Raw genomic sequence first — 12,873 nt, 5'->3', positions numbered from 1 at the left:
GTTTCTGAATCAGAATCAAGGGGTTAAACAACAATGAAGCTGAGCAGCCATAAAGTCAAACGGTTGTATAAATAAATGCTGTATGAAGACAGCTTTATGAAGACAGCTGGTTACATTATGATACATTTTGTTTTCCACTATAGGATCAACACAAGCTTCTTGTTAACTACCAGACTCTTGTCGTAAAGCAACTAGTGGGCAATACCAAGCAGAAGGATGAAGAAGATGTGGACACAATGGAGGACAAACAAGATGGCACAGAAAAGGGAACTGATAATATTAGAAAGGAACTTCTAGATCTGACCCCTGCAATCAAGGATATAGTTCTCCGATCTAGAAAAACATCCATCAATGATGAATGACCTGCTTATGTCTAGTTTAAACACTCAAGTCAATTTAAGATAATTTAATACTAACAATACAACCCAGAACGAAATAAAAACAGAATTCTAACATTCAACTTTAAATTGAGACAGCATGGCAACTTTTCATTAAGTTTATGGGAAAAGCAGTTATCCATGGCAATTGCAGGGCAGCAGAAATGAAGCCATTGTTCTTGCAATACAACGGCTGACTTTTAATAATTTTTTTTTTTTTTTTTTTTTTTTTGAAGACACAGCAACTCCAAATTAGGAAAGATCCCACATACTTGTTTTGGAGCATTTAGCTGCAAGATAAAAATAGGTTGGTGAACCACTGATAGCAAGCAATTACTGACACCTCGGAGCTGTTAGTACTTTCCCTATCTTGTAGGGTCACCATTATCAAGGGTTTATTATAATGGTATAAATAAAAGTTCCAGTATTATGTCACAGGGAATAGTTATTCTGAAAGCTGAATCACAGCACATTAGGTCCAGAGATATATCCATAGCTACTGACATACAAGTGCAATATGAGAGCCACCAAATATGTCATAAGTCTTTAATCACACCAGTCACCATTCATCCATTATTCTTACTTTATTCCCAGTTAGAGAAGCACAATCAAATTGATATATTTTAAAAAAAATATTTTAAATCAGTTGACGCACAACTTTAAAGTCTTAAGTGTTAATAATAATAAGTCAACGTCACTTAAAAGTTCTGTATGCGTTTATAGGGAACTAAATCTTTCACAAGGTATCTCTGCTACAGTGTTTGTAATTGTTTGCCATGTTTTAACTGAGAAAAGAATGCGTGGATCCAGACAACCACTAAGGAGCCCATTTCGCTTTTGATGCCTATCGCTCTTCACAAAGTTTATTAAAGGAGTACTTCACCTTTATGTTAATGTTTAATATGTTATAGAATGTCCTGTTCTTTGGAACGTTTCAGTTGGTCTTCAATATTTTTTTTATATATATCTATATATATTTTATATATATCTAGTATAAGTAAATCTAAAACAACTGGACTTGCTGAGTAATCATTGAAGACGTTTCACTTCTCATCCGAGCAGCTTCTTCAGTCCAGTTGAACTGAAGAAGTGTAGTGAAACGTCTTCAATGATTACTCAGCAAGTCCAGTTGCTCTAGATTTACTTCTGCTAGATATATCATGACCTGGATGAATGAAAATTTTCATAGTCTTTGTTTTTAATGTAGTTTTTTAATTATTTGCCTTCCTTTTCTGCCTCTTTCCAGCTTTCAAATGGGGGTCACTGACCTAGGAGACAAAAAACTATTAGTCTGTGCGGCTACAATTCTTTTGTTGCTATTCATTGTTATTGCTTATCTTTCTGTTTAGACCATCTCCTATTCATATTCCAGTCTCTCATGCAAACCATTGCCTGGTTGCTAAGATAATTAGGACCCTAGCAACCAGATTGCTGAAATACCAAACGTTTGAGCTAAATAACTGAGAAACCACAAAAACAAATGAAGACCAATCGCAAGTTGTCTCAGAAGATCAATATCTACATCATACTAATTTAAAGGTGTACCCCTTTAATAGGGACCTGCTTAAAAGGAAAATTCCATTTGCTTTTGGGACTTATCACAGTAAAAATAGAGTAAGAATAAAATCGTTCTTGTCCCTGTCCTAACCAGCAGTGTATCAGTCAGGCTTTGTTTCAGTTATGTTTCTTTAAAAACAGTTTTGTAAGAATATCCTTTAATGAAAAACTTTCTAAGTGACCTGAACACAACATGGAAACAATTTATAATGTAAGCAAATAGAAAAAAGAAAATATTTTCTTTAATAATTATTGTCAGAAAAAAAAAGCTTACTATGGGTATTTGTACATGTCGCCTTACCCTTCAGCCCTTTGGACATTCTCACATGTTGTTATATAAATTAGAACAAGCTTCTAGATTTGTATTTAATTTGATGGGAAAATATACAGGACATCCTTGTATTATTAAAAGTACATTCACCACCGATCTTCTATAGAAGTCCCAGGGAACAGCAAGATTAACTTATGTGTTCTTTTGTTCAGTTGCATAAATATGAAAACTTCTTCAATGTCATCATGCAGAGAAAAGACTAAAGTGCATTAATAATGCTCCTCATGCACTATTATAATACACATCAGCCATAGGTTTATATTATGGGCTACAAACAAACATAGGGGTTGTGCATATTTCTGGTGCATAGGAGCACAGTTCATGGGGAATGGATTAATGGACCTGTGGGGTAAGTGGGCAACTACATCCAGAAAATGAGTCACATGGTACAGAAGCACCATCTATAAAGCAAGAAATCTGAGACAATTCCTGGTTCTTTCTTACAGCATATTTCTTGAAAAAAATGCCAGGTGTGCCATTTCATTAGGACTACAAGTATGGGACCTCTTATCCAGAATGCTGGGGTTTTCCGGATAAGGGATCTTTCCATAATTTGGATCTTCATATCTTAAAGGGATGCTGTCATGATTTTCATTGTGTAATTTACACTGTACACTGCAAATAATTCACTCTACTGTGTAAAATTAAATTTCTAACCCAACAAGTGTATTTTTCTTAGGAAAAATTGGTGTGTATGCAGCCATCTCAGGTCACTTTGCCTGGTCATGTGCTTTCAGAAAGAGCCAGTGCTGCACTATGGAACTGCTTTCTGACAGGCTATTGTATCTCCTACTCATTGCAACTGAATGTGGTCGCAGTTAGACATCTATTTTTACTATTGAGTTCTTATATTTACCAGGGAGCTGTTATCTGGTTAGCTTTCTGTTGTTCTGCTGGAGGGAAGGGAGGTGGTTGAATCACTCCAACTTGCAGTGCAGCAGTAAAGAGTGACTAAAGTTTATCAGAGCACAAGTCACATGACTGAGGCACCTGGGAAACTGACAACATATCCTTAATATGGAATAATTATATCTTAGTTGGGATCCAGTACAAGGTACTGTTTTATTATTACAGAGATGATTTATTATTACAGAGATAAAGGAAATCATTTGGAAATGGAGTCTATGGGAGATGGCCTTCCTATAATTCAGAGCTTTCTGGATAACGGATCCCATACCTGTATGAACTTGTGCAAACTTGCCCATGTTTTTGGAAAGGCAGAACATCATCCTGACAAATCATATGAATGAAAAAGGTTGCCATTGTCTAATAATCCTCAATTCCTATTCAGATGGTAGATTATTCTGTATTAGCATAGTTGGAAATATGAAAGCAAATTGCTAATTGGTGTGTGGGAACCATGCCCCCAAATATTATACTAATCAGAAAGTAAGTGTTTTTTTTTGGGGGGGGGGGGATTTTCAGTATCCTTGCATTAGTAGCTTGCGGCTTTGAAGTCTCTAGCCACCCATGATACAAAAGCCTTTTCTTTAATTCTCTATTCTTCCTTGCAGGGAGCCAGGCCCCTGGAGCTCCAAATTAGAATGAATAAAATACTGACTTTGTTTTTACTTATAATTATATTAATTGCTGCCAGACCGCAAGAATTGCAGTAGCCAGACTTGACATGGTCAAATTATCTGGGCCTATTTATATGATCAGCCTGGAGTTACAGCTCTATCTGTCCCTTCTTTAATCAAATGTTGTAAAGAGCATATTTTTAGCTACACTAGGATTTTGGGATCGGCTATCCAGAATGCTTGGGACCTGGGGGTTTTCAGGATAACGGATCTTTCTGTAATTTGGATCTTCATACATTATGTCTGCTAGAAAAACATTTACACATTAAATAAACCCAATAGGCTGGTTAGGCTTCCAGTAAGGATTAATTATATCTTAGTTGGGATCAAGTACAAGCTACTGTTTTATCATTACAGAGAAACGGAAATAATTTTTAAAAATTTGGATAATTTCATTATAATGGAGTCTATGGGACTATGTAATTCAGAGCTTTCTGAATAACGGGTTTCTGGATAACAGATCCCATGCCTGTATAAGAAAAAAACTTTGTTGAAGAATTGTCGTGTATGTTCTATGTGTATATTTACAGTGTAATGATTTTTGTAAATACACACAGTTATTTTACATTGTTTGTTCCTCAGTATATTTTGTCTACTGCTTTATTTTTACATTTGCTTTTTCGTGCCATAAGTCATTTTCTTTAGCTGAAACAGTTTCAGGCATGAGAGGATATTGGCTTTGTGACCCCATGCCCATAAAAGATTCAGATCAGATTTAAAGTACATTTATGGAGAACAATGATAATTCCTTATATTCACACTTTAATCTTTAGTTTGCCATAAAATCTATTTATTGCACACTGTTTTTATGAAACATGAAATGATATTACACGGATAATTAATACACTCCCCCAATCAAGCTGTCAGGCCATGCTTCTATCTATAAATAGCTTAAAGTTCATGATTAATGCTTCTCACCAATAGTTAACTATAAATAGTAACATAATAACTACAAACTGCAAATACTTGAGTATTTTCATATAGTCAGAAGTCAATGGGAACTGTCTCTAAAAGCTTTATGTATTTATTACCCCAGTGTATTTAAAGCATTTGTGTTATCTCTTTTTAAAAAAGTGAAAACTATTCAGTTTTAGGTTTTTTTTATTAAATAAACTAGAGTTTACAATAAAAAAGCAAAGGGTTGATTGAGGTGTGCTGCAGTAAAAATGAATACATTCAGCCCTTAAAAAAGTAGTACATTTTAAAGAAATTCTGTGATGGAAAAACATGTTTATTTTGCATCGGTTAATAGTACTGCTTCAGAAGAATTCTGCACGAAAATCAGAGCAAGGATTTTGTAATTTTGAAATCTGACATGAGGCTAGACAACGTCAGTTTCCCATGAGCCCCCAGTCGTGTGACTCTAATAAACGTAAGTCACTCTTTACTGCTGCACTGCAAGTTGGCGTGATATCACCCCCCCCCCTTTTTATTTGCAGCATATCAACACACCAATGGGAAGTTAACAGAATATCAATTCTCTACTGTGACTCCTTCAGTTACATTGAGTAGGATAAACAATAGCTTCATCTGAAAGCAGTTCCATTGTGAAGTGCTGGCTCTTTTTGAAAGCACAGAATCAGGCAAAATTACCTGAGATGGCTGCGTACAAACAAATATTACAGCTAAAAAATACAATTGTTGGTTCAGGAGTAAAATTTGATATAGTTCATAATTGCATTTGTGTATAATTTACCCTTGCAAGACAACAGTTTTGTTGTCAGAACTTTTATTACATGTAGGCCTCTACAGAAATACAGTGTAAGGAATAAAAAGTAACAAAAGTCAAAATGCTGGGTTTAGATGGTTGAGCTCTTCCTTCTGCTCTACCTGCCCGTGACCTTACTGTGCCAGCTTCCTCCAGTGAGAGCTTTTTATAGACTCACACCTACGTGGCCCTGCCCCTTCCGTGACATCAGGCTAAGGTCAGGTGCAGGTGGTGGAGCGGCGGGTTAGGGTCAGGTGTGGGTTGAATTTTTGTTAACCAGCACATTATTAATACCTATCACATCTGATCATAGAAAGGCATTTTGTTTAGCATTGTCAATCTCATGAATATCTCCTCTCATCTGTACAAAGACAACTCGTTTGTCACTCTCGTCCTTAAATGTAAAGATTACAACATTTCAATGTATTGCAATTATCAGTGAATTAGAACAATATTCCTGGCTTGATATGTTGGTTACAACTGCACACCATCAGCTTCACATTCCAGGCATTTCTTCAGCCACTAACATTCCATCAAGTTAGCCCTTTGGGCCCTGGCCATGGTTTAAAGGAAGCAATCTGAACTCTACATTCCTCATTTAATCTATGCTGCTTTTCTTAATTTGCACATTTCGAACCTGAACATAAACATCCGTTATTGCAGAGTGAGGAGAGACAGCCCTTTCCCAAAGCCAAAAGCTGACAAGCCCCCAAATCCAAGACCTCTCTGGAAACCAGTTTGCTGCTCTCAGACTTCAGCATGTGAGAGGTCGGCAGCTTCCAGCGATCAAGCTCTCAAAAGAAAAGTCAAATGTAAGTAACTTGTTTAATCCCTTTTACATTGTCATAATGTTACATTGAGGAGTGGAAGGATTGCTTACAGTATGTAGAAATGTGGAATCCACTAATGAAATGACTGTGTGATGTCCTGTAGAAATGTATCCCATAGCAATTTATTGTTTCTCAAACATCAACTGAAGGGGCATATTACCAAGGAAAGCTTTTTTTCATAGTATCTGTCCTGTCAAGGACAAAGGTTATTTATTGCAAGAACTTCTTTAGTTTTAATAATGCCTTCCTTTTGATAACGTTGTCCTTTTAAGAGGATTTTTCGGTATCATTAAATGAGGTTTTTTTCTACTTTCCTCACATTTCCCTGACAACTGCGACTGTCAAAGAGCACCGAGTACAAACACTCATATATTCTGCAGAGGAAAAAGGCAAAGAATTATAATAAACCCCAGCGGGCACAACTAAATTATTTTGTGCATTTGGGAACTAAACATAGCACTGCACACATATTAATATATTAAGCACTATTCAACTGCCAATCTTTAAAACATGGTTTAAAGGAAAACACGCATTGATTTTCAGCTTTTGCTAAACTACAATTAACGGCACTCCCACCCAGCCAGCCAGAGTATCAGTCTGACTGAAATTTAAATAACTCTTACCAGGCATTCTTATTATGGTTTAATGTCATAATATCATAATATCATCCTTTATTTTGCTAATATAGATGCCAGAGCACTATCTGCAAGGAGGTTGTATGTTCTCCCATGTCTGTGTGGGATTCCTCCATGTTTCCTCCCACTCTTCACAACCACACATGCAGGTTATTTGGCTCCTGATAAAATTGACCCTCATTAATATGAAAGGTTGTAAGCTTTGCTGGACAGGGACTAATGTAAATGATGTATAATGCCTTTACAGTACTGCAGAATATGTTGACATTGTATAAATACAGAATAATAATATTATTCAGCCACTCACATTAATCCCTGCCGTATCGGAGTTTGTACAGTCTTTCCCTATTCCTTATGATAGTCACACACATGATAGGGGTCAGTTTCATCATCACCTAACATACCAGTTTGTTTATGGCATGTGAGAGACAATTAAAGGGCTTGTTCACCTATAAATTAACTTGTAGTATGATGTAAAAAGTGATATTTTGAGACAGTTTGCAATTGGCTTTCATTTTTTATTATTTGTGGGTTTTTGAGTTATTTAGCTTTTTATTCAGCGGCTCTCCAGTTTGCGATTTCAGTCCAAATTACCCTAGCAACCATGCATTGATTTGAATAAGTCACTGGAATATGAATAGGAGAGGGCCTGAATAGATAGATGAGTAATAAAATCTAGCAATAACAATACATTTGTAGCCTATTTTTTAGAAGGGGTCAGTGACCCCCATTTGAAAGTTGAAAAGAGTCAGAACTATAAAAAAGAAAAAAATCAAGGCCTTAGAATTGCTTAAGGCCTTAGAGTTGCTTAGAATTGGCCATTCTATAACATACTAAAAGTTAACGTAAAGGTGAACCACCCCTTTACACTTTTAGTATGATTTAGAGAGTGATACTCTGAGACAATTTGCAATCGGTTTAAATTTTTTATTATTTGTCGTTTATGAATTATTTGGCTTCTATCCAGCAGCTTTCTAGTTTGCAATTTCAGCAATCTCGTTGCATTGATATGAATATGAGACTAGAATATGAATAGGAGAGGCCCTGAGTAGGAAGATGAGTAATAAAAAGTAGCAATATCAATATGTAGCCTTGTTTTTTAGATGGGGCCAGTGATCCCCATCTGAAAGCTGGAAAGAGTCAGAAGAAGGCAAATCATTCAAAAACTATAAAAGGAAGGTCAATTGAAAAGTTTCTTAGAATTAGCAATTCTATAACATACCAAAAGTTAACTTAAAGTTGAAACACCCCTTTAATTAGTAGTCAGCACAGAATAGAATGGATGGGCCCAGGGCCAGAACTAGGGGTAGGCAGAAGAGATACCTGCCTAGGTTGCAGCAATGAGGGGGTACTGGGCAGGTGCCTGTTGAAGGGCCCGCTGCCTACCCCTAGTCCGTGTTTGTGTGCTCCCTGGTTTACGAGGAAGTCTCTTTTCTGCAAGGGGGCCGGCCGGGTTGCCTAGGGTACGCAGTCGGCTTGGCCCGTCCCTGATTGAGGCCTGAATGTCACTGTTTGTGGTCTGTACCTATATTTTGATTTTGAAGGCTCTTTAATCTGTGGTAAAGTAAATGGAGCACTGTTCAAGTTTTTATTATGGGAGTGTTGGAGGACACAAAAACATTTTACTAGATGATGTATGGAAATCACCCAAAATGCAAAACTCAGGTTCTGTGTCCTACATGCCACACATAGAAGTGTAAGTACAGGCACACTTTCACTATTCAGGTTTTGAGGAACCTTTATGGAGATATTTGTCAACACAGTGTTTTCTATTGTACTTATGGTCTACTACTGAACAATCATTTCAAACCGTAAATTGCTCAGCTAGCAACCAGTGGCAGAGAGTTTACTTTTATTAAGTAATCTTTATTAATGCTGCAAATAACTTGCACCCAGTTTATCAAGTGGATGCCTATTTGCATCCATATTGGTACATTGTCTTCTTTATGTCATCGACCCCTCCGTTAACCTCATCGACTCGTCCTTCCATGTCACTGAAGCCCCAGGACATCCCAACTGGTATTCTTCAACTAAAAAGTAGCAGCCCTATATTCATCAAGATTTGGGGTAAAACTTAATTCCCCCTGAGAACTTTGTGCCTTTCCATATGAACTTAACAGCTGCACCTTAGCTGAACTCCTATTTTAGGCAACTACACTGTATAGACTTTATATAACTATATAAAATTACAACAGCCTATCTCTCAAGAAAAGTGTTTGTTTAATATATTGAATAATATGTATAACTATTATTTGTAAAGGTTGGCAAAGGGAATTTAATTTGTACGGAGTGGACTTAGCCTTTGTTATGGCTTTTCATTATCAAAGCCAGCTTTCCTTTCTTAGAGTGTTCCCATTCCTCACCTAGCTATCATTAATTCTGAAAGTGACCTTCTCGTGCATATAAGGAAAATGTATCTTCAGAGGCTTTCATGATATAATTAGACTATATCAACAGAATGTTTCATTAGATGAAAGCAGAGTTAAAAATACAGTGTACGCTAGTTCAGATGCAGAGTTTATCCTTAATTTATTTTTTTACAGAATTTAAGGGCACAGTAAAGCATTGCTGTCTCTCTTGTAGTCTTTGACTTCCGGTATGATGCTGCTGTGCAGTGCTGGGGTCTCAGTTCAATTCCTCAGCAGTATCTGCAAGGAATTTAGATGTTTGCCGCATGTAATAATGACCAGTGGTTCCCAAACTGTAGGACTGGCCCACCCTAGGGCAGATACGGTCAGAATGCCTCTTTGCTCTGCTAGATACTCCTGGACGCCCATCCTGGAGATCAATTAATGCAAGATATGAGCACTTCTTTCATGTTGGATATTCTTGGAATAATGGGAATTATGGCTGAATGACTAATTCAACAATGTTATGGTTTCATGGGTTTCATGTGTCAAGATAATTTTCTTTAGGTTATACATTTTACTGTACAGAGCTTTGGAATTATTTAACATTTTTGTTGTGCAGATCAACCTTGGAATTGAAACTGTTGATATGGTTGCAATGGTCTAATCTACTATATCAACCAGGCACGGGTTCATCTACATCATACTCAAAGGGAAATGTATGGGGAGCCTTACCTGAACATGGTTGGGAAAATGCAAAATGTAGTATAAGAGAAGCGGGTAACTGGCAGCAGACTTGCATAGAAACGTCTATTCACATGAGTAAATTCTCACTGCTCAGTGAACATTCAGACGTGTGCTGTCAAAAACCGGGGGAATCCCTTTAGTGACAGAAGGCCCAAGTCATCAAACCGCTTCTAGCAGGCAATTTGTTTAGTCTAATTCATCCAAAGTACAGGGTTGTCTTATATAGGAGAAAATGTATATTCTTACTAAAAACAAAATGAAAGTGCAGGAACAGGCAGAAATATGTAAAACGATAAAAAAATGACATCACAAAAATAAAATCTAGCACAGTTTAATGAGCATTTTGGTGATTAATAATTGTTTAAATGTGATATTATACCTCAAACATTGCAGGTCTCAATAAATATCACATTCACCAGCACATTCAAAGCCTTTTTCGTGAATAATATTTTTCTTTCTAAAAGTATGTGAGATTAGATAATCCCATATTGAACCACTGTCATTAGGTCCCTCTGGTTTATATGAGGCACAGTGCTCACATGCAAACTAAGGGTACAACATACCTGCTAGGTTACATCAGCCAATGAATAATTGTGCCCATACTCCTCCCTGTTATAGGACTCTGTAGAACCTACTGTTTCCTGTCAGGTGATCTCTAAAGGGATCACACAGACCATCACAAAATCGTGGCTCAAGGGAAAAGACATAAAAAAGCAATATTTACTCATATGATTAAACCACTTATTAAGGTATAAATGATCTGTGGATTAAACTATCCTTCAGAATTTATATCTGTCCTTTTAACAGTAATGCAATGTAATGAATTCCAATGTGTAAACTGATCCCCTGAAACAGTCACATTATTATGAACTGAAACATAAGCTTATAAAGTTAAAAGCAGCTCTATACATCTGTTTAAATTTGGCTTTGGAACAAAGCAAGAAAAGATTAATTCTCCAAGGTCACAGGACTTATTATCTGGCAGAACTAAATTTAGCGTTGTTATTTTTTGAACTAAATCATCCAGAAAATTCAAATTTGCTTTACAGCAGGAAACGTGGAAGAGACTTTGGTATGTTTTTCATGCAATAGCTAAAAATAGCCCAGAGAGAAAAATAGCCAGAGAAAATCCTCTCCTGGGTTTTAATGTTTCCTCTGGCCCCCAGTCGATGGCTTCTTTCTGCTACATGTAGTTATTTAGCTATAATATGCTAATATAGTGCTAGGTGGCCAGGAAATCATTCTAGCTTTATCTCTTTATTAATCCACATCACATAAAAAGAGCAGCACACATAAATCCTGTGTGCCTCTTGGTGAGCTGTGCTATGTAGTTCAGCGCAGTAGAAATGGAAGGCAATAAAGCTGTGTGAGGCTGAACTAATCATAGATCAGCCACTTTATGGCAAGAATCTGCAAAATTTGAAAACACAGCTCTTTTCACCTTTGCCCTCAGTGATTTGTGCTAGAATTCCCACAATGCATTTCAAGCACTCTGGGCTAGCAACTTTTCTTACAGTTTATAAGAAACTGGAGATAGATAATATTATTTCAGCAGTGGCCACAACAGATAATATTGAAATATTCTTTAATGGGGATATAAACCCCACTATACAAGTTTGCCTAATGAAAAAAAATTGTAATTCTAGGAAACTCTTTAAAGGAGAAGGAAAGGCTTGCAGCACTTGGGGTGCCAAATGTTAGGCAACCCCCAAGCGATTGTATTGACCCAAAACCCTGGGCCGGTGCTCCTATCAGCAGAAAACTGCACCAGCACAGGGTTATACCAGTGAGCACCACGGAGTGCTTCTCTTCCATCTTCCTCTTTCTCTGTGCCGCTGCGCATGCACAGTAGAACAAAAACCCGAACTTTAACTAAAAAGTCGCTTATTTTTTGAAGAAATTTGAAGAAAGAAGAACCCGGAAGAGGATCGTTCCTTGGTGCTCAATGGTATAACCATGGGCCTGTGCGGTTTCAGGTAAGTCAATACAATCACTTGGGGTGCCTAACATTTGGCACCCCCAAGTGCAGGATGCCTTTCCTTCTCCTTTAATTAATGTTAATTATGATTCTTTATGTGGTTTTAAAACTATTTGTAAATACTGTATAGCTGATTAATAGTCTTGTAAAGGAGCAATTTAAGGCTGACACATTGTGTCAAGAGACACAACCTGCAGCAGGTGTGGATTAATGAATAAGCTACCCTAGGCTATAGCCTAGGGACCCAGAGTGCTCAGGGGTCCCATCTAGCTTTTTCAATTATCATTTATATTTTCTTTAAAAAATGCATTGTTGTCTGCGCTGTGATGGGCCTTGGTCCGGTCGGGTGCTGTGCAATACCTGCTTGCTGGGAGAGTATTATGTCACTGGCGGATATCAAACCCATCGCATCTTATAGACCTCTGGCCATACAGACATGAACAAGCCTGCAAGCTGCTGACTTGCCTTCTGGCTGCCTAATCTTCTCCCAGCACAGCAGGTATGGACCCAGGCCCAACACAGTGCAGTTAAAAATAAATATAAAAGGCAAAAGAAAATAAAAGAAGCTAAAATCCAAATAATAATTGAAAAAGAGCCAGAAGGGCCCCTTGTGTCTCCAGATGCACCCATGACCCAGCATCGCAGATGAAAATAAAAGAAACCGTGACTCTGACCCAGCACAAATAATAAAAGAGAGTGAATCACTCCCTGTGCATTAATGTGCCCCTGCCTGCTTGCACTATGAAAAGTGACTTTGGAGGCTTTAAAGGTCCCCTCCATAT

General features: G+C 37.3%; 2 protein-coding genes across 2 annotated transcripts in view; both read left to right on the top strand.

Moving 5' to 3' along the window:
• The window catches only part of ufl1.L (UFM1-specific ligase 1 L homeolog), a 33,600-nt gene extending 32,335 nt beyond the window's left edge, over positions 1–1,265 (top strand). The window contains exon 19 of the mRNA XM_018263377.2: positions 144–1,265. Coding sequence (XP_018118866.1) covers positions 144–362 — 219 coding nt within the window. The 3' untranslated portion in view covers positions 363–1,265. The remainder of the gene's footprint in view (positions 1–143) is intronic.
• A 5,045-nt stretch (positions 1,266–6,310) lies between these two features.
• fhl5.L (four and a half LIM domains 5 L homeolog) overlaps positions 6,311–12,873 on the top strand; it is a 45,898-nt gene continuing 39,335 nt past the window's right edge. The window contains exon 1 of the mRNA NM_001094408.1: positions 6,311–6,365. The gene's annotated coding sequence lies outside the window, so the exon portion shown is untranslated. The remainder of the gene's footprint in view (positions 6,366–12,873) is intronic.

The sequence above is a fragment of the Xenopus laevis genome, chromosome 5L (assembly GCF_017654675.1).
Source record: "Xenopus laevis strain J_2021 chromosome 5L, Xenopus_laevis_v10.1, whole genome shotgun sequence".
Lineage (NCBI taxonomy): Eukaryota > Metazoa > Chordata > Amphibia > Anura > Pipidae > Xenopus > Xenopus laevis.
This window is presented reverse-complemented; position numbering and strand designations above follow the sequence as displayed.